Genomic DNA, 26,550 nt, shown 5'->3' on the forward strand with positions numbered 1-26,550 from the left:
CTCAAGCTCTTCGCGTCCCTGATACGTCATTCGGGCACCCCCTTGGAGTCGAGGTCGACGCAGTTGGTCATCTCGGATTCTGATTCGGACATTGAACCGGGCCAGCGGATCGGTACCGACTGCAGCCCTCTTGGCCGAAGCACCCCTCGGCAGCGAAGCCCGCAGGTCAAACCGAGTGATCGGCCTCGAGACCGTTCGGCCAGCAGGTCACGATCTCCTCTCGGCAAGGATGACGGCCGATCGCCTCGCGGAGCACCGCCCCACGTCCCGTGGGACCAGAGACAATGGCAGTACTTGTATGGGGCCTATCCGGTACAGCCACATTTTCAATGGCTGCCGCCGCGACAACCCGAATGGGACCAAGCTTCCGAAACATCTTATCGGTCCCGAACGTCGTTTCGTACAGTGAAGGCGGCCCCGTCGGCGTCGGCGTCGAAATCCCCAGAACTACGCACGAAGGAGCACGACGTCACCCCACCGGTGAAGCCACGGTCGACCCCGACAGCCCCAGCATCTCCGAAGCCGAGGCAGCCGTCGGACCTCTCGGACTCCCCGGACGATTCCCCCAGGTCACCGGGAGGCTCGTCTCCTGACGGAGGACCGTCGTCGCCGGATGAATCATCGCCACCAGGAAAGACTTCAGATGAGCAACCAATCTCGCCGTCGGAAGACCTCAAGTCCTACGGCGACTTAGTCAAGAGAATGGCTCAAACCCTCTCGCTCCCGACGGTCCAGCCACAACCAGTCGTTACCGATACGGTGTTCGACATTGTGCAACAGGACACTTCCACTGCTGTGGCATTACCTCTGACCAACGTTATGTTGCAGACTGCCAAGTCCTCATGGGACAAGCCAGCGTCCACGCCTGTGTCCTCCCGCAGGCTGGACCATATGTATAGGATTCAGGAGGCATCAGCAGAGTTCCTGTATGTGCACCCGAGACCGAACTCTGTGGTAGTGTCTTCTTCGTCGAAGACGAAGAAGACTCACTCCACGCCCCCCGATAGGGAGGGTAGGAAGCTGGATGCAATAGGAAGGAGACTGTATACCTCAGGCTCCTTGGGAGTCAAAATAGCAAACTATGCGGCCTGTATGGGCAGATATCAATATGCCCTATGGGACCAAGTCTCCACCATTCTTGGCTCTATCCCGGAGCAGGCTAAGACCTCATTGCGGAAGCTGCAAAAGGAGGGCATGGCCCTCGCAAAACAACAGCTGAACTCAGCAAAACACTCGGGGGACACGTGTTCCAAGACATTGACCACGGCCATCTCCCTCCGCAGACATTCTTGGCTCCGTTCCACGGCACTGCAACACGACACGCAGGCCTACGTGGAGGACTTACCGTTTGATGGTTCGGGATTGTTTAGCTCAAACACAGACTCGGTTCTACAGGAGCTAGACAAAAGTATAAAGACGTCCCGGAACCTGGGGGTCACAAGTCCCCGCACCCCAGCTAAGAGGCAGTGGCCAAAGAAGTGGCACAAGAAGCCATACTCAAAGTCGCCAGAGCGGCAATGGCGCCCCAAGCAACCAGTTTTTCCGCGGCCCCAGTACCAGCAGAAGTCCAAGTACTCGCCACCCTCTACTCAGGCTCCCAGGCAGAAGGGCTCCAAACAAAAGCAGGGCCTTTGACTGCCTCCCACTCTCGAATGGCCCTGTGGACTTGCACAATATTCGGTTGGCACGTTTCTTCCCGGCCTGGACCCGCATCACGTCAGATCGATGGGTGCTGTCAATTATCCGGCAGGGCTACGGGATAGAGTTTTCCAGCCCCCCACCCACCCCGACCTTCGTTTACACCCCTCCTTCGCAGACCCTCCGGGAAGAGGTATCCTCCCTCCTCGACAAGGCCGCGATCGAAAGGGTCCCCACGCACCAGCTCCGGCGTGGCTTCTACTCCCGATACTTTGCAGTCCCGAAGCGGGATGGGGGTCTTCGGCCAATTATGGACCTACGAGCCTTGAACGTGTTCGTGAGATACGACAAGTTCAGGATGACGACCCTCCAGTATATCCTCCCGTTGCTGGGACAAGGGGACTGGATGGCCACGCTCGACCTAAAGGATGCATATTTCCACATATCAATTCATCCCTTCCACAGACAGTTTCTCCGCTTCACGGTGGGAGAAGAGCACTTCCAATACAGGGCTCTTCCCTTTGGACTATGCACGGCCCCGCGAGTGTTCACCAAGGCTATGGTGGTGATTGCCGCCCACCTGAGACAGCAGGGGATAACACTCTTCCCGTACATCGACGACTGGCTCCTGGTGGCGGAGTCCAGGGAGTCGTTGTTGCGACACATAGAACTCACCCTTGCCTTGGTGGAGGAGCTGGGACTTCAGATAAATCTGAAGAAGTCTCATCTCCAGCCTGCACAGCGCGTACAGTTCATAGGGGCGATACTGGATACGCGGGAGTGCAAGGCATTTCTGCCTTCAGACCGCGCGGACGCCATTGTACGGGAGGTAGAGGCGTTCCGGCGGAATCCGGTAGTCTCAGCACGGAAAGTCCAGAGACTTTTAGGGCTTATGGCAGCCACCACGGCGGTGCTTCCTTTCGCGAGGCTGAGGATGCGGACTCTGCAGCTCTGGTTCTTGCGGAGTTTCAAATGCAACCTGGAACCGTACTCCCGCCTCCTGACGGTGCCGCCGGACGTTCTGGAGTCCCTGCAGTGGTGGGGTCAGAAACAGTGCTTGGTGGAGGGGGCCCCCTTCCACAAGCCAGTACCAGTGTCGACAATCACGACGGACGCCTCCCTGTGGGGCTGGGGTGCCCACATGGGGGGAATATGCGTGGGGGACAGGTGGCCGAGTCGCTACAGTCAGCAGCATATCAACCTGCTGGAGCTCCTAGCCATCTTCAATGCCGTCTTCTCCTTCCAGAACCTTCTGAAGGGAAAAGCAGTAGCGGTGATGACCGACAACACCACGGCGGTGGCGTACGTCAACAGGCAGGGGGGGACAGTATCCCGAAACCTCTGCCACCTGGCCATCTCACTGTGGGAGCTGTGCAGATCGTTGGGGGTTTCCCTGCAAGCAGCCCACCTGCCAGGGGTGAAGAATGTGCAGGCAGATTTCCTCAGTCGCGGAGGAGCCCTGTCTCACGAGTGGGAACTGAACTCAGAGTTTCTGGATCCGGTCTTCCTCGGCTGGGGAACACCGGAGCTGGATGTGTTTGCTACAAGGTACAATGCGAAGTGCACCCTGTTCTGTTGCAGGGGGGGAGTGGACCCCCTGGCTCTTGGGGACGGTCTCCTGATCCCCTGGACTCATCATACGGTGTACCTGTTTCCACCCATCCCGCTGCTGACCAAGGTCGTGCAGAAGCTCCTGCGGGAGCGCCCGCGGGGGATTCTGGTGACGCCATGGTGGCCGCGGCAGCACTGGTTCCCCCTGGTCCTGCGACTGGCCAAGGGGAGGTATCACCGCTTCCCCCAGGCCCCTGACCTTCTCCTCTCCTATCAGGGCAGGATCCTCCATCACGATGTGCCGCATCTCAGGCTGACGGCATGGCGCCTTTGATCTCCGACAGGGCACAGTTCATCATGCTGAACTCGAGGAAGTCGTCCACGAGGAAGTCATACGCTACTAAGTGGGCGAAGTTCGCGGAGTTCGCGGCCAGTCGCTCTGTACCCCCCGCTAGCGCGGGGCTGCCCGTGATTCTTGACTTCCTGATTGCACTGCTGGACAAGGGCCTCGCCCAATCGTCCGTGCGGGTCTACCTGGCGGCTATTTCGGCACAACATGAGCGTATAGAGGGCAGGTCGGTCTTCACGCACCCGGACGCAAAGCGGTTCCTCAAGGGCGTGGTGAGCCTGTACCCGGCAATCAGGAGCCCTGCCCCAGCCTGGGACTTGCCCATGGTCCTGAGGGCCCTAACGGGGAAACCCTTTGAGCCTATGGCCTCCTGCTCTCCTCACTTGTTGGCCTGGAAAACGGCTTTCTTGGTGGCCGTCACTTCGGCGAGAAGGGTGGGGGAGCTGGCGGCGCTGCGCTGTGACGCCCCTTACCTGAACTTCTCAGCGGATGGGGTGATGCTCCGCCCCGATATTAAGTTTCTACCAAAGGTGGTATCGTCGTTCCACCTGAATTCAGAGATTTTTCTGCCGGTGTATTTCCCGTCGCCGACTAACGACACAGAACGGCGCCTTCACGCCCTGGATGTTAAGCGGGCGCTGTCTTTCTATCTCCACCGCACAAGTCAGTCGTGGAAAGACCCTAGGCTGTTCGTGTCGTACGCTGGACCCTCCACGGGTCTGCGGATCTCCTCGCAACGTTTGTCCAAATGGATCACGGGAACAATCCGCTTGTGCTACCTGATCCACAAGAGGCCACTGCCCGGCCCTCTGCGGGCTCATTCCACGCGAGCAATGGCAACCTCGGCTGCCTTCATGAAGGGAGTGCCACTGCAGGACATCTGTAAGGCTGCCACTTGGGCATCAGCTCACACCTTCGTGTCCCACTACGCGTTGGACCTGGGGCGGAGACGAGCTTCCTCCGTGGGCCATGCTGTTTTGCAGTCCGTTTCCTCGTGATGGACCGTCGCACCCGCCTCCAGGTAGGCTTGAGCTTGCTAGTCTCCCATCAGTGTGATGCACAGAGACCACGAAGAAGATAAACAGGTTTCCTACCTGTAACTGATGATCTTCGAGTGGTCATCTGTGCAGTCACACTACCCGCCCGACCTTCCCCGCTGCTGACGGTCCCTCCTGAGGGGCTGACGTGGCGGTCAGAAGGAACTGGCGGGATGTCCGCTCCTGTCCCAGTGAGCATGCGCGGGGGGGGGGGGGGGGCCGGGCATGCGCACTGGGACGTCGGCGCGGAAATCCGCAGCTTTTGAAGTTTACCGATCGAGATCGGCGCTGGCGCCTACTCCCATCAGTGTGACTGCACAGATGACCACTCGAAGATCATCAGTTACAGGTAGGAAACCTGTTTTTTTTTCCAATAGCTCAAAGAAATTGAGCTGAAGTTTTTATTAGGGAAGGAAATTCAGTAAAATGTAATTAATTTGCCTTAATTTTTTTAAATAATAATAAATAATTAATAATATTTTTTTTATTTCTATCCCGCCCTCCCTGCCGGGGCAGGCCCAGGGCGGCTCACAACATAAAACATACATTACATCAATTATACTTATAAAACATGGTTAAAACAATTACAGAGTATTAAAATTAACATAACAGTATGGCGTTATAAACAGGTTTCAATAAATTTCAGAAGTAAAAACATTTCAAGAATAAAGCATTTCTAGCAGCATATCTAGATTTGTCACAGTTTTCCGCTAGTTGAAGGCCATCTTGAAAAGGTGGGTCTTACAGGCCCTACGGAATCCCTCTAAACATCGTAGGGCCCTCACCTCCTCAGGGAGTTGGTTCCACAGTAATGGAGCAGTAATAGAGAAGGCCCGGTCCCGGGTGGCTTTCAGTCTGGCCTCCCTTGGCCCAGGGATATTCAGCTGGTTTTTCCCAGATGACCTCAGTGCCCTCTGGGGCTCATATGGGGAGAGACGGTCCCTTAGGTAGGTAGGTCCTCGGCCATATAGGGCTTTAAAGGTAATAACCAGCACCTTGTAGCGAACTCGGTATGCCACTGGCAACCAGTGCAGTCCGCGCAGCCCCGGCTGTATGTGCTCCCACCTTGGGAGCCCCAGCAACAGCCTAGCCGCCGCGTTCTGCACCAGCTGCAGCCGCCGAATTCGGCACAAGGGCAGCCCCATGTAGAGGGCGTTGCAGTAATCCAGTCTCGAGGTGACCGTAGCATGGATCACTGTTGCTAGGCCGCGGCGCTCTAGGAAGGGGGCCAACTGCTTCGCCCGACGAAGATGAAAGAACGCGGACTTGGCAGCGGCCGCTATCTGTGCCTCCATTGATAATGAAGGCTCCAGCAGAACCCCCAGGCTCTTGACCTTGTGTGCCGCTTTGAGCTGCACACCGTCAAGGACTGGCAAGGGGATTTCCCCTCCCAGGGCACCGCGACCCAAGCACAGGACCTCTGTCTTCGTTGGATTCAACTTCAGCCCACTCAAACAGACACAGACACAGAACTTTGCTTAATTTTTTTTTAAAATTGGAATATTTATAAATTGTTAAAGGCATCACCCTCCATGGACCCTAGAAGGTGCCTCCCTGCCCACACTGAACCCAGATTCCATGGGAGGGTCCAGCAATCCATACATCAGTGGGTATCTTCTGCTCATCAGCTGTGCCAATCCCTGTGCCACCCCTGCAGGAAGTAGAGCAGGAGAAGGGCCAGTGGGGTGTGGAGAGGGAGCATGAAGGGCCTCCAAAAGATCCCCCAGCAGCCTCTTTGTTCACCCTTGTCCATCCCCCATGTCTCTTGTGATGGCAAGCAGTCCCTCCAGGTGCCCAGCAGTCACTGTCACAGATCCTGTGAGCCTCTCCATCCATTGCTGTCCCCTGGAAAAGACTTTCCGCCACTCTGTGGCTTTCTAGCTGCTCCCACTCTGCTGCCCACATGGATGACAGCGTGGGGGGGGGCATGGGCTGCCAGGTCAAAATCCCCACGAGCATAAGGGTCAGTCAGCTCCCTGAGCTGGTTCCCCTCACCCACCCTTAGGATTGTGCTGTAAGTAAACTGTCTGGTGTTCTGTATGGTAACTGAACTTTGTTTTGTAAACTTACACATAAATTTCTGTATTAAACTGCAAGGTTTTAACTGCAGATTATCTGCATCTACATATTTCGTAATATGCTAATTGAAGCACAATATGGGAGATTATTTTGAGGTCGAGAGGAGGGAAATGCAAGGATAGTGCTATGGCAGTGAGTTGCAGTTAGTTGAGCCAGACTGGAAGGTTGAATTGTCAACCCTGTGGCAGGGCTTGGAGATCTCCTGTTATTATAATTGACCTCTGCACCATGGAAATTAGTCTGCTGGAGGAAATGGCTGCTTCATGGGACTACATTGCTGAGATCCCTCCTCTCTCCAAACCCTGCTCTTCCCAGGTTCCCTTCTAAACTTCCAAGAATCTTGCAACTTTGGAGCTGGCAACGCTATCAGAAGAAACATGTGTTTTGATGCTTTGGAGTCATACCCAGTAAATGAGAAGATATATACTCCTTTTTGCAACATTGTCATCAGAAAATTAGATTTTCCTGGCATGTTGCTTTGATGTTACCATAGAGCAAAGCATGATGATTTTCATAGGTTTTAATATTGTTTTGTAATGTCAGTCTTTCAATATATAGTGTATTTAAAAGTAGAATTATATTGAATCAGATTCAGATGGTAATTTAGAACATTCCTGTCTCATGTTGACACTCACCTCTTATTTCTAATTTTAGTTGTAGAATTGTAAAACCTGCCATCTCTGCTCTACTGGCCTCTTTTAAATATGAGCAGTCCTATTTTACCACAATCTTATTATTTTATTTTAGGAAGACAAGATTGCTTTGAGGACTGTTAAGGTTTATGTTTATTGTTATTAAGGGACCGCTGATGAAGGAAGCTTTTATTCCTGAAAACTCATACCCCAAAGACCTTGTTGCTCTCTAAGGTGCTTCTGGACTCAAATCTAGCTGTTCTACTGCAGATGGACACTGCTACCCTTTGAAACTAATGTATTAAACATAATTTCGTAAAAATATAAAAGAACAATAATAGAATTGGCAACAGTTAAATCAGATATCTAACATACAGTATAGCTCTGGTAAAAATTTATTTAAGGAATAGAAAGTATCTCTGGAAACAAAGTGGAAGTCTTGCTTTCACTTCTGCAGGGAATAGCTCCAAAAAACCCTGAGCTCTCCACTACCAAATGCATTCTATTTCTTGGGTGTTGCAGTTCCTTCTTGCCTTCAGGTTAGAACTGCAAGGAACAGTTTTAGATTGTTACAGGTGAGTGGGCTCATCTGGAGATTTGTGGTCCTGTAGACTGAATTTTGCAGTACTCCTTGAAACCTTCATAAACTTTTAGTAGCATTTTTGTACCTTAAGCATTTCCCCCTCCATGCAGATGGCTGTAGCTACCCTAATTTAAAGGCAGATGTGAGTTCCAGAATCATACACAGGGCGTTTTTTTGAGCAGGATTGCACAGGAACACTAAGGGTTTTCTAGCTCTAAAACCTTGCTGTTTTAATTGTCAGCACCTTCTTCATTTTTTGGCACTTGGAACAAATATTTACCTTCTGTTGAACAGTTTTCCAAATCAACTGCATCTATAGTTTCTTAATACAGAACTTATCTGAAACCTCAACCTACAAAGTCCTAAGGAGATGTCTTGAGTTATATTGCATGCAATCTTCTTGGGTTGGCATGTCTTGCATCATCTTCATTTGGTAGTTCTGAATTGGAGAATATGGGACAGAAGGTTATTTCAGGCTTTTTGCTTCTTTCTTGGACAGGATCATTGGTGTGTATATGAACAATAAATGTATATACCCGAGCTATTTTTCCTTTCCCCAAGTTACCTTTTAGTTAAGTTAACCCTGTTGGGTTGGGTATTGGTATCTTGATCAGCTTTTAAATGTCATTTGTATCTCTCTAATTTTTTGCTTTAACTTTTTTTTGGTCATCTATGCAAAACTGATAGGCAAAAAAATCCCCTATTATGCAATTATTATTTTTCAGTTACACTATTTTTGAAGCACCTTAAGTTGTGGCAGTAGAAAAGAACAAGAGTCCAGTCGTACCTGAAGAAGTGAGCAGTGACTCATGAAATCTCATACCCCTCCCACAGATCTTGTTAGTGTTTGATGCGTTATTGGACACTTGCTCTTTTCTACTGCTACAGACAGACTAAAAAAGCTACCCATCTTGATCTATCGTAAAGTGTGGGACATTATTGTGAACTACAGAGTAGTGCTACTTCATGGAGAAGAGAGGTTCTGCTATCACTCTCAGAATTCCCCAGCCCATCTCTGTGGAAAATATAGATCATATAGTCATCTTTTGGAGAGTACTGTAAGATACCATACATTAAAGTTGAGATAAGAATGTAATGAGAAACTTTTGCTCTTCTTTTTTGTACATGAGAGAGTTGATGATTTGATATAAGTTTGAATATTAAAAATTTAGTTTAAAATAGGGTAGTTTAAAGAACCTGTAAAGAAAAGAGATTACAAAATGGATGTACATTATCTTTCTCTAGTTTTGGCCAGGGACAGTGGATTAGTGTTAGGACATCTAATTTGCATACAGAAGGTCTCAGATTCAACACCTGGCCTCTGAAGTCAAAAGGATCATGTTGTAGGTGATGTAAAAGACCTTTGCCTGAGGCCCTGAAGTGCTGCTCCTAATTACAGGAGACATTGTTGACTTTGATCAACATTGCAGGCTTATGTGGAAGTGGAGCTAAAATTCTGAAGGCTGATCTGGAAATAATTTTTGTAACTGGTTATGTGACTAGAAAATGTGAATTGTTACTGATTTTGTTTTGTTTTTCTTTTCTTTTCAGGTGGGCTGTTAAGCTGTCAGTCTGCAGCTGAACAGCATGCAGTCCTTTCGGGAGCAGAGCAGTTACCACGGAAACCAGCAGAACTATCCACAGGAAGTGCATGGTGCATCTCGGCTAGAGGAATTTAGCACCCGTCAGCAGGCTCAGATGTTCCAAAGCTTTGGAGGGGGTGGCAGCAGCAGCAGCAGCAGCAGTGGGCGCCGTGGAGCAGCAGTCAGCTCGGCTTCAATGGCTGGGGAGAGCTCTGGACATCAGAATTATCAAGGTTTCAGAAAGGAAGCAGGTGAATTCTACTATATGGCCTCAAGTAAGGATCCTGTGTCAGCTGGAGGACAGCAACTTCCACAGCGTAGACCTTCTGGGCCAGTGCAGAGTTATGGACCGCCCCAAGGTAGCAACTTTGGGAGTCAGTATGGAAGCGAGGGTCATGTGAGTCAGTTTCAAACACAACACTCCTCCCTTAGTGGGGTGACTCACTACCAGCAGGATTACACTGGTCCTTTCTCCCCTGGAAGTGCTCAGTACCAACAACAGACTTCTAACCAGCAGCAACAACAAGTGCAGCAGATGAGACAACAGCTCTACCAATCACATCAGCCTTTATCACAGGCTTCCAGCCAGTCTGCATCCAGCACATCTCATTTGCAGTCAATGCAGCGCCCTTCAGCTCTGCCTTCTTCTTCTTCTGGTTATCAGTTACGTGTGGGTCAGTATGGCCAACACTATCAACCTCCTGCTTCTTCCTCTTCTTCATTTTCTTCTCCTCAGCGTTTTGGCCAAACTGGGCAGAACTTTGACAGTAGTTACAGTGTAAATGCTGGCTCACAGTATGAAGGACATCCTGTGGGTTCAAGTGCACAAGCTTATGGGACTCAATCAAATTACAACTTTCAGACACAGCCAATGAAGAACTTTGAGCAGTCAAAGTTGCCCCAAGGAGGTCAGCAGGCACAAGGGCAGACACAGGCACAGCAACAGCCTCCCTCACAGCATGTTATGCAGTACTCAAATACTACCGCCAAGATGTCTCTTCAGAGTCAAGTGGGGCAATACAACCAAGCTGATGTCCCTGTGAGATCACCCATGCAGTTCCATCAAAATTTCAGTCCTATATCTAACCCTTCGCCAGCTGCCTCTGTGGTCCAGTCTCCGAGCTGCAGCTCAACACCATCTCCTCTTATGCAAGGTGGAGAGAATCTTCAGTGTGGACAAAGTAACATGCCTGTGGCTTCTAGAAACCGCATTTTACAGATGATGCCTCAGCTTAGTCCAACACCATCTATGATGCCAAGCCCCAATGCTCAGGGTGGAGGATTCAAGGGTTTTGGTCTTGAAGGATTGCAGGAGAAGAGGCTTACAGATCCAGGACTAAGCAGCCTAAGTGCCCTAAGTAGTCAAGTGGCTAATCTTCCCAATACAGTCCAGCACATGTTACTCTCTGATGCTTTGGCACCTCAAAAGAAGAGCTCCAAAAGATCTTCATCATCTAAAAAAGCTGATAGCTGCACAAACTCAGAAGGTTCCTCCCAGCCTGAAGAGCAACTCAAATCTCCTTTAGCAGAGTCTATTGATGGTGGGTGCTCCAGCAGTTCAGAGGATCAGGGTGAGAGAGTGAGGCAGTTGAGTGGTCAAAGCACCAGTTCTGACACTACTTACAAAGGGGGTAACTTGGAGAGATCCCACTCCTCGCCGGCACAAGCATGTCAAAATGAGCCTGCAAAGCTCAGTGCCAGCCCTGCAGATGAGGAAGAAGAGGCCTCCCCACCTGATGAAAAAGAGACTCTGGTAGCTGTGGAGACCACTCCAAAGGTCAATGAAAAGGCAGTTGGTGTGATAGTGTCTCGGGAGGCTATGACAGGAAGAGTAGAAAAGTCAAGTAGTCAGGATAAATCTCAACAAGACGATGTTCCTATAGGTGCTCAAGCACTTCCTTCTGCCAGTGGGGTGAAGGAGCAAAGTCATATGGGGCCACAGCAAGAGCCACAAGGAGGAGGGAGTAAAGGGAGCAAGACTGGGGACAGCAACACGAACCACAATGGGGATGGGAACAGCCAACCTGGTCATGCTGTCATTGGCTCCAGTTTTTCTGGCAGAACAGAGCCCTCTAAATCCCCTGGTAGTTTAAGGTATAGTTACAAAGATAGTATAGGGGTTAGTGTGCAGAGAAATACCGGCAACTTCCCTCAGTATCCTTTAGGGCAGGATAAAGGGGATTTTCCAGGGCATAGTGAACGAAAGGGACGGAGTGAAAAATTTCCCAGTCTGTTGCAGGAAGTTTTGCAGGGATATCACCATCACCCTGACAGAAGATATTCTAGAAATGCACAGGATCATCATGGAATAACTGGAAGTCTTGAAGGTACTATGCGACCAAATGTTCTGATTAGTCAAGCCAATGAATTAAGCAGTAGAGGTCTTTTAAACAAAAGCATAGGATCCCTCTTGGAAAATCCACACTGGGGCCCCTGGGATAGAAAGTCAAGTAGTACAGCATCTGAGATTAAACAAATAAATCTGGCTGATTATTCTGTGCCTAGAAAGTTTGAGATGGAATCCCAGTCTTCAGGTCACGAAGGAGGAGGTCTCTCTGAGAGAAGATCAGTCATTTGTGATATATCTCCTCTGAGGCAAATTGCTAGAGACCCAGGGCCTCATTCTGTTGGGCACATGGGTGCTGATGGCAGGAGTGGAAGGAGTGACCGTCTAACTCCTGGTGTAGGTCAGTCCGTTATACTACCTGGTGGCCTAGTGTCCATGGAAACTAAGTTGAAGACTCACAGTGGGCAGATCAAAGAAGAGGAATTTGAACAGTCCAAGACCTCTGCCAGCATGAACAATAAAAAATCAGGAGACCACTGTCATCTTGCCAGTTTTAAGCATGAGTCTTACCGAGGGAATGCTAGCCCTGGAGCTGCAGCTCTTGATTCTGTATCAGACTACATGTTGCAACAGGAAAGTCGATCAGCACAACTGAGGCGAGGACCTGGCAGAATGGGGAGTAGCCGCGAGGGAATGAGGGGTAAATCACCATCTCAGTTCCATGATCTGGCAGACAAACTGAAGATGTCACCAGGTAGAAGCAGGGGTCCAGGGACAGATCTTCACCATCTGAATCCTCACATGGTACTTTCTGACAGAGTCAATCGGAGTTCCTTGCACTCTCCTTTCCCCCCTAATTCTGAAAGTTCATCTTTGGCTTCAGCATATCATTCTAACACTCGTCCTCATGCTTTTGGTGATCCTAACCAGGTGCTGAATTCTCAGTACCACTATAAAAGGCAGCTATACCAACAACAGCAAGAAGAATACAAAGACTGGAGTAGCAGCTCTGCCCAGGGGGTGATTGCAGCAGCTCAGCATAGGCAGGAGTCAGCGAGAAAGAGCCCAAGGCAGCAGCAATTCTTGGACAAAGTAAGGAGTCCTTTAAAAAATGACAAAGATGGAATGATGTATCTCCAGTCTGGCTCCTACCATGATACAGGAAGCCAAGAAGCTGGCCGTTGTTTGTTGGGAAATGATGGCACTCTTCAGAATAAGTGTGCTGAAATTAAACATATGAACCAGAAGATTCAGCAACATGAATCTGGTTGGGATCTCTCTCGTCAGGTGGCTCCAGCGAAAAACAGTGGATCTTTAGGGGCGGCCAGTCAGAAGAGATTTGGTCCTCAAGATGGTGATACACATAGACGTGATGATGCTGGAGATGTACTTAAATCTGGTAACGCCATGGTAAGGATCCCTGGCCAAGAAGATCAGTCTCCTCAAAACCCTTTAATCATGAGGAGGAGAGTCCGGTCTTTCATTTCACCTATTCCAAGCAAGAGGCAGTTGCAGGACATGAAGAATAGTGGCACTGATGACAAAGGGCGAATGCTTCAATCATCAAAGGATGGAACTGACAGAGCATTCAACTCCTATGCCCACTCATCCCAGGATGCTGGGAAGTCACTCCCAAAAGGAGAATCTTCAAGGAACCTTTCAGCTCCTGATAATAGAAACTGCTCTGCTGTTTCCCTCACAAGCCCTGCTAAAACAAAAATTCTGCCTCCACGGAAGGGACGTGGATTAAAATTGGAAGCTATTGTTCAAAAAATTACATCTCCCAACGTTCGGAGGAGTGCTTCTTCAAACTGTGCTGAAACTGGTGGAGATGCTGTCACTCTTGATGACATTCTATCCCTGAAAAGTGGTCCCCCTGAAGGTGGGAATGTTGCCAGTCATGGGATGGAAGCAGAAAACATAAAAGAAGAAATTGTGTTAGATCAAGAGAGCCAAGAACTGACAAGCGAAGTAACAGTATCTTCTGAAGAGTGGCATGGTGATGGAGATGAGTTAGTGAAAAAAGAGTCCTTGGAACTTGCTGGTGTTGGCAAAGAGGGCTGCATGTCTACTGTGGTCCCAACGCCATCACAAAAATCTGTTGGTCAAGGAAGAACAGATGGATCCTTAACTGCAGTAGGATCTTTGAGCGTTTCTGAATCAAAAACAGTATCCCCATCCAGTGTCTTAACTCCTGAATCAAATCCAAAGATTGAAGAGAAAGATGGAGATGCTGTAATCGTGACACCAAAACCAGATCCCTTCCCTCCAAAAGGGTATTTTCCTTCTGGTAAGAAGAAGGGGAGGCCTATTGGTAGTGTGAATAAACAGAAAAAACAGCAACAACAGCCACTTCCATCAGTACCAGTTACACCTCAGCCATTGGAGGCAGTGGAAGATGGGGAACCGAAGCCTAAGAGACAGCGGAGGGAGAGGAGAAAAACCACAGCGCAGCCACGGAAACGGAAACCAAGACGAGCTGCTCCAATTGTGGAACCTCAGGAACCAGAAATCAAGCTGAAATATGCCACCCAGCCTGTTGATAAAACTGATACCAAGAATAAGTCTTTCTTCCCCTATATTCATGTTGTAAACAAATGTGAGATAGGTGCTGTGTGCACAATAATTAATGCAGAGGAAGAGGAGCAGAATAAACTGGTAAGGGGCCGAAAGGGACAGAGGTCATCAACACCTCCTCCCAGCAATGTTGAGAGTAAAGTATTGCCTACATCCTCTTTCATGCTGCAGGGCCCTGTTGTCACAGAATCTTCTGTTATGGGCCAACTGGTCTGCTGCCTGTGTGGCAAGTGGGCCAGCTATCGCAACATGGGTGACCTCTTCGGACCTTTCTATCCCCAGGATTATGCAGCCACGCTGCCCAAAAACCCCCCTCCCAAGAGGGCCACAGAAATGCAGAATAAGGTCAAGGTACGGCATAAAAGTGCTTCTAATGGTTCCAAGACAGATACTGAGGAAGATGAGGAAGAGCAGCAGCAACAAAAAGAGCAGAGAAGCCTGCCTGCCCATCCTCGTTTTAAGAGACGGCATCGCTCTGAGGACTGTACCGGAGCCTCTCGGTCCCTTTCAAGAGGTGCTGCTTGTAAAAAAGCAACCACTGAGGGTGGCAGTGTTGGTGAAAAAACTCCTTCAGACTCTAAACCCTCCATGTCCATTTCTGAAGGTGGCCCTGAATTGGAGTTACAAATTCCTGAACTACCTCTTGACAGCAATGAATTTTGGGTCCATGAGGGCTGTATTCTCTGGGCCAATGGGATTTACCTGGTCTGTGGCAGACTTTATGGGCTGCAGGGAGCTGTGGAAATAGCAAAGGAGATGGTGAGTACTATGAATTAATACTGTAGTGTTTCTTATACAAGCAGTTTTGTGATGTTTCCCGTGTTCTCCTTGTTGCATTTTCACCATGTTGTCAGTGTGCAAATACCATTGTAATTGTGTTCTATAGATACTGAGAACAAATTGTCAGTTTATGTTGCCTGTTTTAATTCAAATGTACAAATCCACTTTGTGTACAATCTGTCTTGGTGGTCTGCATTAAATATACTGGCACCTTCTGAAAAACTAGGTACTCTCAGTGGTTTAAATGATGTGCTGTCACTAAAAATAAGGGATGGGCTGTTGGTGAGCAAGACAGATTTGCAGCACTGCAGAGCTATTTATTCCCCTTTCTGCCTTTTTAGCACCTGCACTACTTCTTGGATTCCTAGGCTTTTCCTTCTGTCTGTCACAGTGCAACTGAAGGAGTGGTATTTTATAAGGAAGCAGTTATTCTACCCTGCTTTTCAGGGACAATCATATATCTGATATGGGAATTGGAATTTAAGGTATACATGCGAGGAGACTTCTTATGCAGTGCAGAGGCTTAGTGGAACTAGGCTTTGTGTTGTCAGGATAGGCAGTGCAGGTCAATTTCTTATGAAATATATGAAGGTGTTTAATTCTGTGCTCCAAAACAAACACTTTTGAGACTATCAAGATGCCGTGGGCTTAAAAACTGGTTCATATTTTAAATATAAATAATTTAATCTATGACTGTAATCACTGATGAATTGTAGAACAAAATAGGAGTCAATTGCACCTTTAAGGCCAACTTAGGTTTTATTCAGAACATAAGCTTTCGTGTGCATGCACACTTCTTCAGACGAGGAATGAGGTACAGTAAGCAGAGACACATAGCTGGTGGGGTTTGGAATGCCAAGTGGTACAAAGTTGAAAACCAATAGCAGAATAGTACAATTAACAAATTCAGGAAACCTTTGATCTGGGTTGTATTAGTGTGGGAAACCATAAAACAATAACATGTGAGAATGCCTGTTAATTATTCTATTGCTAATAGGAAAAAGGAAAGGAAAGGTCCCCTGTGCAAGCACCAGTCATTTCTGACTCTGGGGTGACTCTGCTTTCTCAACGTTTTCATGGCAGACCTTTTTATGGGGTGGTTTGCCATTGCCTTCCCCAGTCATTACACTTTCTCCCCAGCAAAGCTGGGTACTCATTTTACCGAACTGGGAACAATGGAAGGCTAAGTCAACTTTGAGCCGGCTACCTGAACCAGCTTCCGCTGGAATCGAACTCAGGTCATGAGCAGAGGGCTCCAACTGCAGTACTGCAGCTTTACCACTCTGCGCAAAGGGCTAATAAACCTGGGTCAAAAAGAAGGCATTTATTTCCCAGAATTTTTCCTGTCCAACTAATTTACCTTTTAACATGCAACATAAATATATACATCATTCTAGTTTGCCATTAGGAAAAAATAATGGAAGATGGGTTTAGTATATGTAATGAGATACTGGTAGCTGCAAATTTATTTTAAAATATAAAACTGTCTTGTAGGCAAGCCTCAAACATTCACTAGATCACAAAGCCACATTATAAGCTTTTCTACTGTGTTCAACCTCTCTCAGAATTTGCCTAGATTCAATCAAATATATTTATTATATCAGATCCAAGCTTTTCTCTGAAATGTGAGGAAAATGACAGTATACATGAGGTCTCCACAGCCTGGTGTTGTGGAACTACTTATACTTACAGACTGTGTAAAAAAAATTAAAATAAATAGAGTGGGAAAGCAAAAAACCTTTTGTGCTGGTGCTCTCCTGGAGCCAGTTATTTGCTCTGAAAGATGAGTGGAAGATTACCAAGCAGACCTGAAGTAGTTAACTTTTTTCTGAAATTGTCAGCTGATCTTAAATCAGAACTTGGTAGCACATTTCAGTCCTGGAATTGCCAGTATCAAATATTAAATGTTTTCATCTCTATCTGCACTAAGGCTTATTCAGCAAATAAATGATTATTACTATGGAGGTGTGAAGACCCAGGAAAAGAAAACCGTTTTCTCTCCAGAGGACTTTTAGGGCTCTCTGGGAGAAAAACCTGCTATGAAATATATTCTCTTAAAAAATGCATGTTGTGAAAAGGGAAAAGTTGTGAAAATGCATGTTGTGAAAAGGGAAGAGTTGTTACTGACTCAGAATATGTAGTAGGAAGATTTTTATGTAAAATAATCTGCAGCACTACATAGTGATGATCATTGTGTCTCCTGTAGACATGTGACATTTTCAAATATATGTTCACATACATGCTCATTATTTAAATGTGACTAATTTGTCCACAGTATGCTATAAGGGGCCCATGTACAGTGTAGGAAGATTTTTGTACAGTCCTGGAAAAATCCCTAGGGATGCTGAATAATTTGAAAATGGAAAAGAAAAAGTGAAAGAAATTTATCCTCCTCTTTGGTTGAAGTAATCTTTGCAGTTGCATAGTTACTGCAGATTGAAGAGGCAAAATTAAATATTGAAATGTAGTGTCATGAGATCTCTGCTGTCGTTTTTTTTTTGGGAGGGGGGTTGCCTGTTAACCCAAATAAATATTGCTGGGGCAGGCAGCGGGTGAAGTTGGATGACAGCAGTGGTTGGGAGGGTGGTAGAAAAAAAAGGAAATAAAGATGACTGTGGTTGAGGGGGATTATTCTGAGTGGTGCAGGTGGATAAGAAGGTGGGATGAAGAGAAGGCATACAAGTGGATGCAGCATGGAGAAACTGGAGGAAGCTGGATCATGTTGTGTAGGCTCAGAAGACATTGGTTGAGAAGAAGGAAGTTGATGGTGACTGGAGAATGCTGAGGTCAGCAGAGGGGATGGAATTTTTTCTGTGCATTTTTTCTCTGTTTCTTGTTTGTTTTCACAGCACTATAGACAACTAAGCCTTTAATACTTCTAACTTCCATAAATGTGCCAAATAATGCAGTTTTAGTATAAGATATAAATGATGCATTTTATTCTGTTAAAGCAGTAAAAGCTAGGTTTGATAAGAATGTATGAATAAATTTCAGGTTTTTCCAGCATTATTACCAATTTTTAATGTGGCTTCAACATTTCAGAAGAAATGTCGATCTCTTTGAGGTTTACACTTGGATGTTACTATCCCTTGCAGGATTTGGAAGAGGGTTAAAAATTAGCTTTGGATGGTTAAATATGTGGTCTAGAAACTGGTTCTTTTTTGTCTATCATTATTCTGGGAATACTATAAATTAATCAGTTAGGCATATAATTTGTTCAGAATTAGGTGCTAGTGCACTCATGTGTAGTTGTATTTGCAACCAGCCCTTGTTACAGGCAATGCTTTTAAGTTTCTTATTTTCGATGGGGAAATTAGCGAAGAGACTTGGTAGAGCGAATTAGGAGCGAAGATCTTTGCTTTCAATAATACGGAATTTGGGTTTTCATCAAGGAATGGTCCAAGCAATTGAATTTTTATAGTGTTTACTTATGTATCAAAAGGTTTTACACACACACAGATCTTATGTACAAGCAATCAAGAGACTAAGAAAAATAGAGGTTATTGATAGAGGAATTCAAGGGTTGTTGAAGCAGGTAATAGTCACCTGATCCAGAAGAGGAAATGTCCGTCCAAGGGAAAGCACACGGAGAGGAACACGAACGACCAGCGTAACGTGCCCTATAGATCCAATTACAGGAGTAACAGGTGGTATAGACTGCAAATGGCGCCCTACAGAATGCACACCGAGGTGGGTTTTTGACCCACATTATATAGGGGTTCGACGGATGGGGGTCGGTAGTTACCAAAGGGGCTTTGATGTTCCACTGATGGCTATCTTAAATTGCTATGTTGGAAAACTTTGCACATTTTGCTAGGATGATAAGCTTGGAGGGGCTGCATAATTTGTTACCGGGTTTTGTCTGACACTCAGAAAAGGGATCAAAAGACCTTTAAGGGTAGGATCAATCAAGTTATGCATTTGATTGGATTTTGCAAGGTAAAGGTGATAGACTGGAGGAAGAGACAATTGGCAAGTAGCAGAAGATCAGAGTGAGAGTAATACTTACCCCCAGTTCCCATGTTACTATGCATCTTGTTTGGACAGAGGCGCTAGAGGGGAATGAGTGAGATTACGCTGAGAGACAGACTGCAGGCGCCAACCAAAACAAGCTCTCTACTGGGTCCACTTCACCTATTTAGATGGAGTGTTCTCTTGGCCTGACTTTGGTCAGACTCCATTTTGTTTAACAGAAATAGGAGACCCTCTCTCTTTTTTGCACTGTGGTACTCCATTTTTATCAGGCAGCGCCTCTCAGTAACACAGTAGTTCATTACTGTCTTACTGCTGTAAGATCCAAGGTTGTTTGTTGCTTCTTTTGGGATGCTTGATAATTATGGCAGCTTGGAAAAAAATGTAACTTTTTCTCTCCACCTGGGCAGAATTAGACATAGCCTGTTCAGTACTGGCACTGTCAACACACCTTACTAAGTCAAGGAAATATGGGATAATCACTGTTCTTCTCAGGATGGGATAAGAACAGGGGAGCAGCAGTATTTTATTGTCCATTGAGACGCTGAATGAATAGTATAAAAGCTGAAGCTGTGCTGAAGATAAAATACTGTGGTTTTAAATGTAATTTAAAAGCTGTAAATTAAAGCATATTTTTAAAAAATATGTCTGGAGTAGAAAACCAGCCAGAGAAGCAATTGAGTCTTTGAATGACAAAGGAATAGAGTTTTATAATTTTTATTAATTTTAACTACAAAAAGAAAAAGCATAAGCACAAGTACAGAAACATCAAGGAGGGGGGGGAATACAGAGTGGGAGATCAGAAACAAAGAAAGCTGCAAATATATCAGTTACATTTTTACCTCAAAACAAAATACCTACCCTGGAGGGTTTCCTTTCGGCATGGGGTCTGAACTTGCTGAGACTGAGGGGGGTGGGTGGGAGATCTCAGAGTTGAAGTGGATCGCTCAGTGAAGTGTCAACTCAGTATGCTACAGCAGTGAAAAAGGCAAATTCTTTGTTAGGGATTATTAGGAAAGGGTTTGAAAATACAATGGCTGATATTAGAATGCCCCTGTATATATTTATGGTGTGGCCACCTCATTTGTAATACAGTGTACAGTTCTGGTCACTGTATCTCAAAACATTGCAAAGCTGGAAAAAATACAGAAGATGGCACCCAAATGATTCAGTGGTTGGAGCACCTGCCCTATGACGAAAGGCTGTAGAATTCAGAAATTTTCCACTTAGAAAAGAGATGACCCCGGGGGGGTGGGGCATTGATAGATGTTTATAAACTTAAGCAATAAATTTTCCTCCCTCTTCCAAAATACTAGAACTTGAGAACATCCAATGAAGCTGAAGGGCAGTAGAACAGAAAAAAAGGAAATATTTCTTTTTACATAGAGTGATTCAATGTTGAATCTGCTGCCAGAGGATGTAGTGATGGCCACAGGAATAAACAGCTTTAAAAGGGGATTGGATAGATTCATGGAGGATAAGTCTATCAGTGGCTACTAGCCGTGGTGACTGAGGGGAACCTCCACATTTAGAGGTACTACGCCTCTGAATCCCAGAGCCAGGAGGCAGCATCAGGGGAAGGTCTTGGCCTCTTATGCCCTGTTTTGGCTGTCAAGAGGAACTGGTTAATCACTTTGTGAGACAGGGTGTGAGATGGACCACTGGTCTGATTCAGCTGGGCTCTTCTTATGTGTGTGTGGGGGGGTAGGTGTGGGACATGCCACACTTTCAGAATTCTACCTTGAGGTGGTTAAAGAATATTACAGAGAGTTTTGCAAAGAAGTCAGATCCTGTAATTAATTGTGGATGAAAAGCTGTGAATAATTTTGCAGTTATTTACTTGGTTTATATTATTGCTTATGTTCATAACTTTCTCTTGGTTTTGCCATTTAATCTCAAATACTTTTGTACAAACATTATACTGTAAATATTCTGAATTGGTAGAGTATTAAAATGTTCATTAGATTCCTGACAATCCCAGAATAATTTAATGAATAGCAGAGAAGAAGAAGAAGAAGAGATTAGATTTATACCCTACCTTTCACTTGGTTTACAACCTCCTTCCCTACCTCTCCCTACAGCAGACACCCTGTGAGGTAGGTGGGTCTGAGAGAACTCTGAGAAGTGCTCTTGAGAGAACAGCTCTGCAATGACTGTGGCTGATCCAAGGTCACCCAGCAGCTGCATGTGGAGGAGTGGGAAATCAAACCTGTTTCTCCCAGATTAGAGTCCATGCAGTTAACCATTACACCAAACTGGGTAAAAAAATCTTCCCTATTTTGTCACCATTCATTGGTTTATGCCTAAAATCAGATCACATTTAGGTACTTGCTCAGCATTCACTGTGTATCAACGTTTGGTTGTTTGCCAAATTTGTCTTGGATGGTCAGTATTCGCTATATGTGGTGCATTTATTCATATGAACAATTAATTGGATCCCATGGAAAAGATCCATATATGCAAAGGGGAGGTAATTTTCACTGATTCACTTGCCTGCTGTGGCATCCCTTTAATTACCCACTCATGCTGATCTTGGGGGGGGGGGTCCCCTGTCCCTCCAGAACAGCATTGTGAGGCATTTCAGGCAGCAGCAGGAATGGGCAGGTACTTCCATTCATGGAATTTAGACAGGATCCAGCACAGTCTGAGTCCTAGCAGATTTGCAAAAATTGGTTTGGATTATTTTGACTTTATATGTTATGGATCTTTTGAAGAACTTCTTCAATTACAAGTAATTCATCATTTTAAGAATTAAAAATACTTTGGGAGTAAGCATTTTTATATGCATGTAATTATAGCAAAGGGAATAATTTTTAAAATAAACTACAATATAATTGTATGTTGAAATTGTACTTGCTATGACAATAAGGGTTATGAAAATCAGAGCAAAGTTCAAAAATATACCAAAAAAAAGCTTAGGCTCATAACAAATCAATGATCTTGCCACAGCTGTTTTGTCCTCCTTATCACATGGTTTCATTTCAAACTTAATATTTCATTTTTGTTCATATTAAGAATATAACAGTGGGAGAGTCTCTCTTTGCCATGCCATGGTTCTGGTGCACCCTTCCTTCCTGTAAGTATATGAAAAGTTTAGTAAATGTAATATTATCAAGAAGGTGCAGGAACCATGCATAATATTTCTTGCCACATTTCATTTCTCAGCATGTGGCATTTCAAAATTCTTGCCTCTCTTCAAAGCATTAACCCCAGCTGCTTATGAATTGGGTCTTCTCAGCCTCCTAAATGTTATGTTGGAGAGGCTAAAAGTATTGAGGGAGGCACTGCCATAGAATCGTGTGAGAATTTGACTGGCTGAAGTAATGCTTTGCTTCCTGTATTGTGCCTCTAGGAAAGAAATGGTTGAGGTGGGTCAGTTAGTTGTTCCTTCACATGACACTTTGGTAAATTTGGGGTGTTTGTGCAGGTAACAGTTTTTTCTCTCCACCTCAGCTAATATCTCTGATTGAACCAGGTGGGCAGCCGTGTTGGTCTGAAGTAATAGAACATAGTAGAAGTCCAGTAGCACCTTTAAAACCAACAAAGTTTTATTTAGAATGTAAGCTTTCATATGCATGCGCACTTCTTCAGATGAGGAATGAGGTACAGTGAGCAGAGCTACTTATAGCTGGTTAAAGTCACTCTAGTTTCACAAGAGAAAAAGAAATGAGAGCTGTTGACTTATATTCTTTGAAGGATCTACAGTTGAGTATGTTTCTGAGGTGGGGCACAATTTGGCCCTAACTCCATATGCTGATAAACCCAGTGGCAGGAACAGAAATACAAGGTGAAAGGGATAGTTGGTTTTGGTTCTCAGTGATGTCATACATTGGACACCCTTTCCTCCCATAAGTCAAAAGAAGGTGCTCATTGTAATGGGTGAAAAAATACAGATAAAACAGAGTAGCTATGATGGACCTCTTTCACTCCCCCACTGTAAAGTTAATTTGCCCACCAAAATTTTGTTCCCCACTGTGACTGAGTAGCCCTAAGCAGCATGGTAATATTTGTATTTTTGATAACCTGTTTGTCCCCACCCTGTCACACAGGATATAATTTGGCTTTTAGCCCAGGAATCTCCTGAGTTGTGTAAAGCCATTTCCCCTTCACATCAGCCCTGATCCTCTTCAGAGCCAACCGCCTCCCCCCCTTCCCAGTAAAACTGAGCAGGAGTTAATCATCTCCATAAAAGACTGTCAGAAGATATAACCTTTAGGCTTGAAAGGGAGTTTCAGCACACTACTCAATCACTTTTGCCAAACCACCATCCCAGTTCTGGTGTCTGTGTAAAGCATACTTCAGCTTAGACTGACACTTAGACTCTGAATTCTGTTAATTAATTCTTCAGGATAAGAATACAACAGTTAAGGCAGAAGAGTCTTCCCCTTCACTCTAAGGTGCACCTGTCTGACATTTCTTGTCATATTCACTGAATCCAAATTCTGTCAGAAACCAACTGATTGCCTTCAGAATGGTTCAGACGGAACCTCTGGAATGGAATGAACCAAACAGAACTTTCTTCTTTTCAGCACTAGGCTTATTATCACATAGTTTTTCTTAGCTGGCACTGGCCAGTCAAAGACAGCCCATTACTCAAGCTTTTAAGTTCAATGGAGTGTTAACCATTCACCTCTCATATCTCGGAGAGCCAGTTTGGTGTAGTGGTTAAGTGAGCGGACTCATATCTGGGAGAACCGGGTTTGATTCCCCACTCCTCCACTTGCACCTGCTGGAATGGCCTTGGGTCAGCCATAGCTCTGGCAGAGGTTGTCCTTGAAAGGGCAGCCGCTGTGAGAGCCCTCTCCAGCCCCACCCACCTCACAGGGTGTCTGTTGTGGGAGAGGAAGGTAAAGGAGATTGTGAGCCGCTCTGAGACTCTTCAGAGTGGAGGGCGGGATATAAATCCAATTTCTTCTTCTGATTCTGCTGCACTAGGAACCTGGTTTTTAAGTGCATAGTAGGTTTGAGGACTTGAGACATAGGGCCACAAAGGGTTGCTGCATAGGATTGATCAGCTGAGGAGTCAAAGCTATGAATGCCTGATATCAGGGATGGCCAAACTTGCTTAATATAACAACCACATAGAATGAACATCAGATGTTTGTGACCCGCAAGACATGAACACCAGATGTTTGAGAAAAGGCAGGCAGGCAAATAGATGGGAGGGGGAGAGAGGTGAAAAGAAAATAACTTGAACCTTAAATGCATTCTCCAATGCATTTGCCCACACAATGCTTTTGAGATCTACACAATATGTGTGAAAGAGCCACATGTGGCTCATGAGCCACAGTTTGGCCGGCCCTGCTTTATATACTGTGACAGTAAGGACAAGAACTGTTAGAACTCCACAGAAATCAGGATGTTTGTGTGTATGTTCTGTGTTATGTTTCTTAGCCTGCCTATTTCTCTGGTCTAGATAACTGAGGAAGAGAATGGAAATTAAGTTTAGTGGGCTTGTAGAAGCTACTCTTGTTGTGGAAGGAACTATAAGCAACTGCTGTAGCTGGATTTAATATTTACACACTATTGTTAGTTATACATAATAATAAATTAATAATAAATGTTAATTTCATGGTTTTATAGTAACAAGCTAATTACAAAAATTCACATTAGTTGTCATTTTCTGTTATTGTTTTAATCAAGTAATGCTTTAAACCAGGAAGCCCCTCTAAGAAAGGCACCTGGCACTCTGGCTGCATGGGTGGGACATCAAGGCAGGCCACTCTCCAAGAGGTCAAAAGGGCTACATGAAAGGCCCAGGAAGCAGTCACTCACCTTGCTGGTAAGATGATTACTGTTGATGATCATCCCTTCATCCTTGTGAAAACATAGCCTTGCTGCCTTCTGTGGCAATGCTAAAGGCTCAGCTCTCCAGAGCATAAGGCAGAATTGTGCACCATCTGGGACAGTGCCCCCCTTGAGATGCAGTCACTGCTTGATACCTTCCGGTGCCTGGCCGCCCACTTCTCATGCAGCATCAAGCCTGCCCATCTGCTGCACAAGAGTCAGGGGGAGGAGGAGGAGGAACTCCACCTATGCAATATTTGCATGTTTGGTGGAGCAGAAGAGCGCAGCACAGGATGTAATCTCTATGACTATCCTGCACAGGGAAGAGGAGCCTAGCATAATCTCTGACCCTTTCCCAAACAATGCATGATTGACCCTTTGCTGAACAGTGGATGTCCTGAAGCCCTTCCAGGACACCACTGATGTGCTGTGCACCCTTACATCCACCCTGGGGCAAGCCATCCCCTGATTTGAGGGCTGAACTAGGTATCAGCCTCCCTCACGGGAGCTGGTTGTTCATCCATGGATCAGGGCCTTGGCAGAGAGGCTGTAGGTGGGCATCACCACCAGGTTGCATCCTGTCTGCAATAAAGGGGAATACAAGCTGGTCTGTATCTGTGACCTCTCGATAAAAGGCAGCATTGCTTTCCTGAATGCAATGGAAGCATGAGCTCTACAAAGAAGTGTGGCAGATACAAGCCAGCAGATATCACCAGAGGAAACAGTGGAAGAAGTTGGGGTGGAGGGGGAGGAACTGCAGCCCAGCCTCTCTGCCTCAAAGAGCACAACTAGGGAGAAGCTCACTACTGGTTGTCAGTAGTGAACTGAACATTGAGGATGCTAGGCATGTGGCGGTAGAGGATTCAGTAGAGGTGATGGTGAGGGAGTACCTCATCCAATCCCCTGAGCCCAACGTGATTCCCAGGTCACACAAGGCTGTCATCTGGCCTGACCTCACTTATGTGGCCAGGATCTCTGAGTCCACCTAACACCCAAACACCAAGGCAGTTCATAATCAGGAGGGTATACAATGTGGGTCCTCAGCCAAGACACCCAGTAGCTGAGCTCCTCTGCTCGGCGTGAGCAGAGAGAAAGAGTAGCTCAGAGTCCTGAGTCCACCCAAACCCCAGTAGTTCCCCACCTCTTTGTCTAACTGCCAGCAGTCAATTGAGGAGAGGCTGTGGAGCTGAACTGATAGATAATGTTCTGATCCCAATAAAGCGGAGTGGGAACTGTGTTACTGGCAGCCACCAGTGCCTGCTTCAGTTGTTGTTTCCAAGGCAGGAGAATTCCACCCCCCCACCTCCACTGCTTTGAAATTTTTAAACAGTTTAATTGAGCAGAGACTGTCTGTCTGGAAATGTATCCATTCGTGAACTTCCCCAAAGAGCATGAAAGTTCGTGGAATGCTCATGCCAGTCACCCAGCCATGAACACTGCTTCATGAATGTGCAAAAATTTGCAATGAACTTTAGTTCATAAGCCAGTTTGTGCCTATTAACCAGTATATTTTTGTTTTATTAATGACATACTTAAACTTATCAGACCTGCTTCCCAGATGAATTTTGCCCCGGTTGTATATCTAAGACAAATCTGAGATTGTCTGAGAAATGGTTCTGAAATATCTGTCTTGTGCAGATATTAAGCATACATTTGAGATTTGTAAAGGAGGGTCAGCTTTGGGGCAAATTGCCA

The 26,550-nt window shown here is 46.1% G+C and overlaps 1 protein-coding gene across 7 annotated transcripts in view; it reads left to right on the forward strand.

The window, feature by feature from the left end:
* TCF20 (transcription factor 20) overlaps window positions 1–26,550 on the forward strand; it is a 350,226-nt gene that overhangs the window by 266,840 nt on the left and 56,836 nt on the right. For all 7 annotated transcript variants that reach the window (XM_060245336.1, XM_060245341.1, XM_060245342.1 and 4 more), the window contains one exon: window positions 9,421–15,075. In XM_060245336.1, coding sequence (XP_060101319.1) covers window positions 9,457–15,075 — 5,619 coding nt within the window. In that variant the 5' untranslated portion in view covers window positions 9,421–9,456. The remainder of the gene's footprint in view (window positions 1–9,420; window positions 15,076–26,550) is intronic.

The sequence above is a fragment of the Heteronotia binoei genome, chromosome 8 (assembly GCF_032191835.1).
Source record: "Heteronotia binoei isolate CCM8104 ecotype False Entrance Well chromosome 8, APGP_CSIRO_Hbin_v1, whole genome shotgun sequence".
Lineage (NCBI taxonomy): Eukaryota > Metazoa > Chordata > Lepidosauria > Squamata > Gekkonidae > Heteronotia > Heteronotia binoei.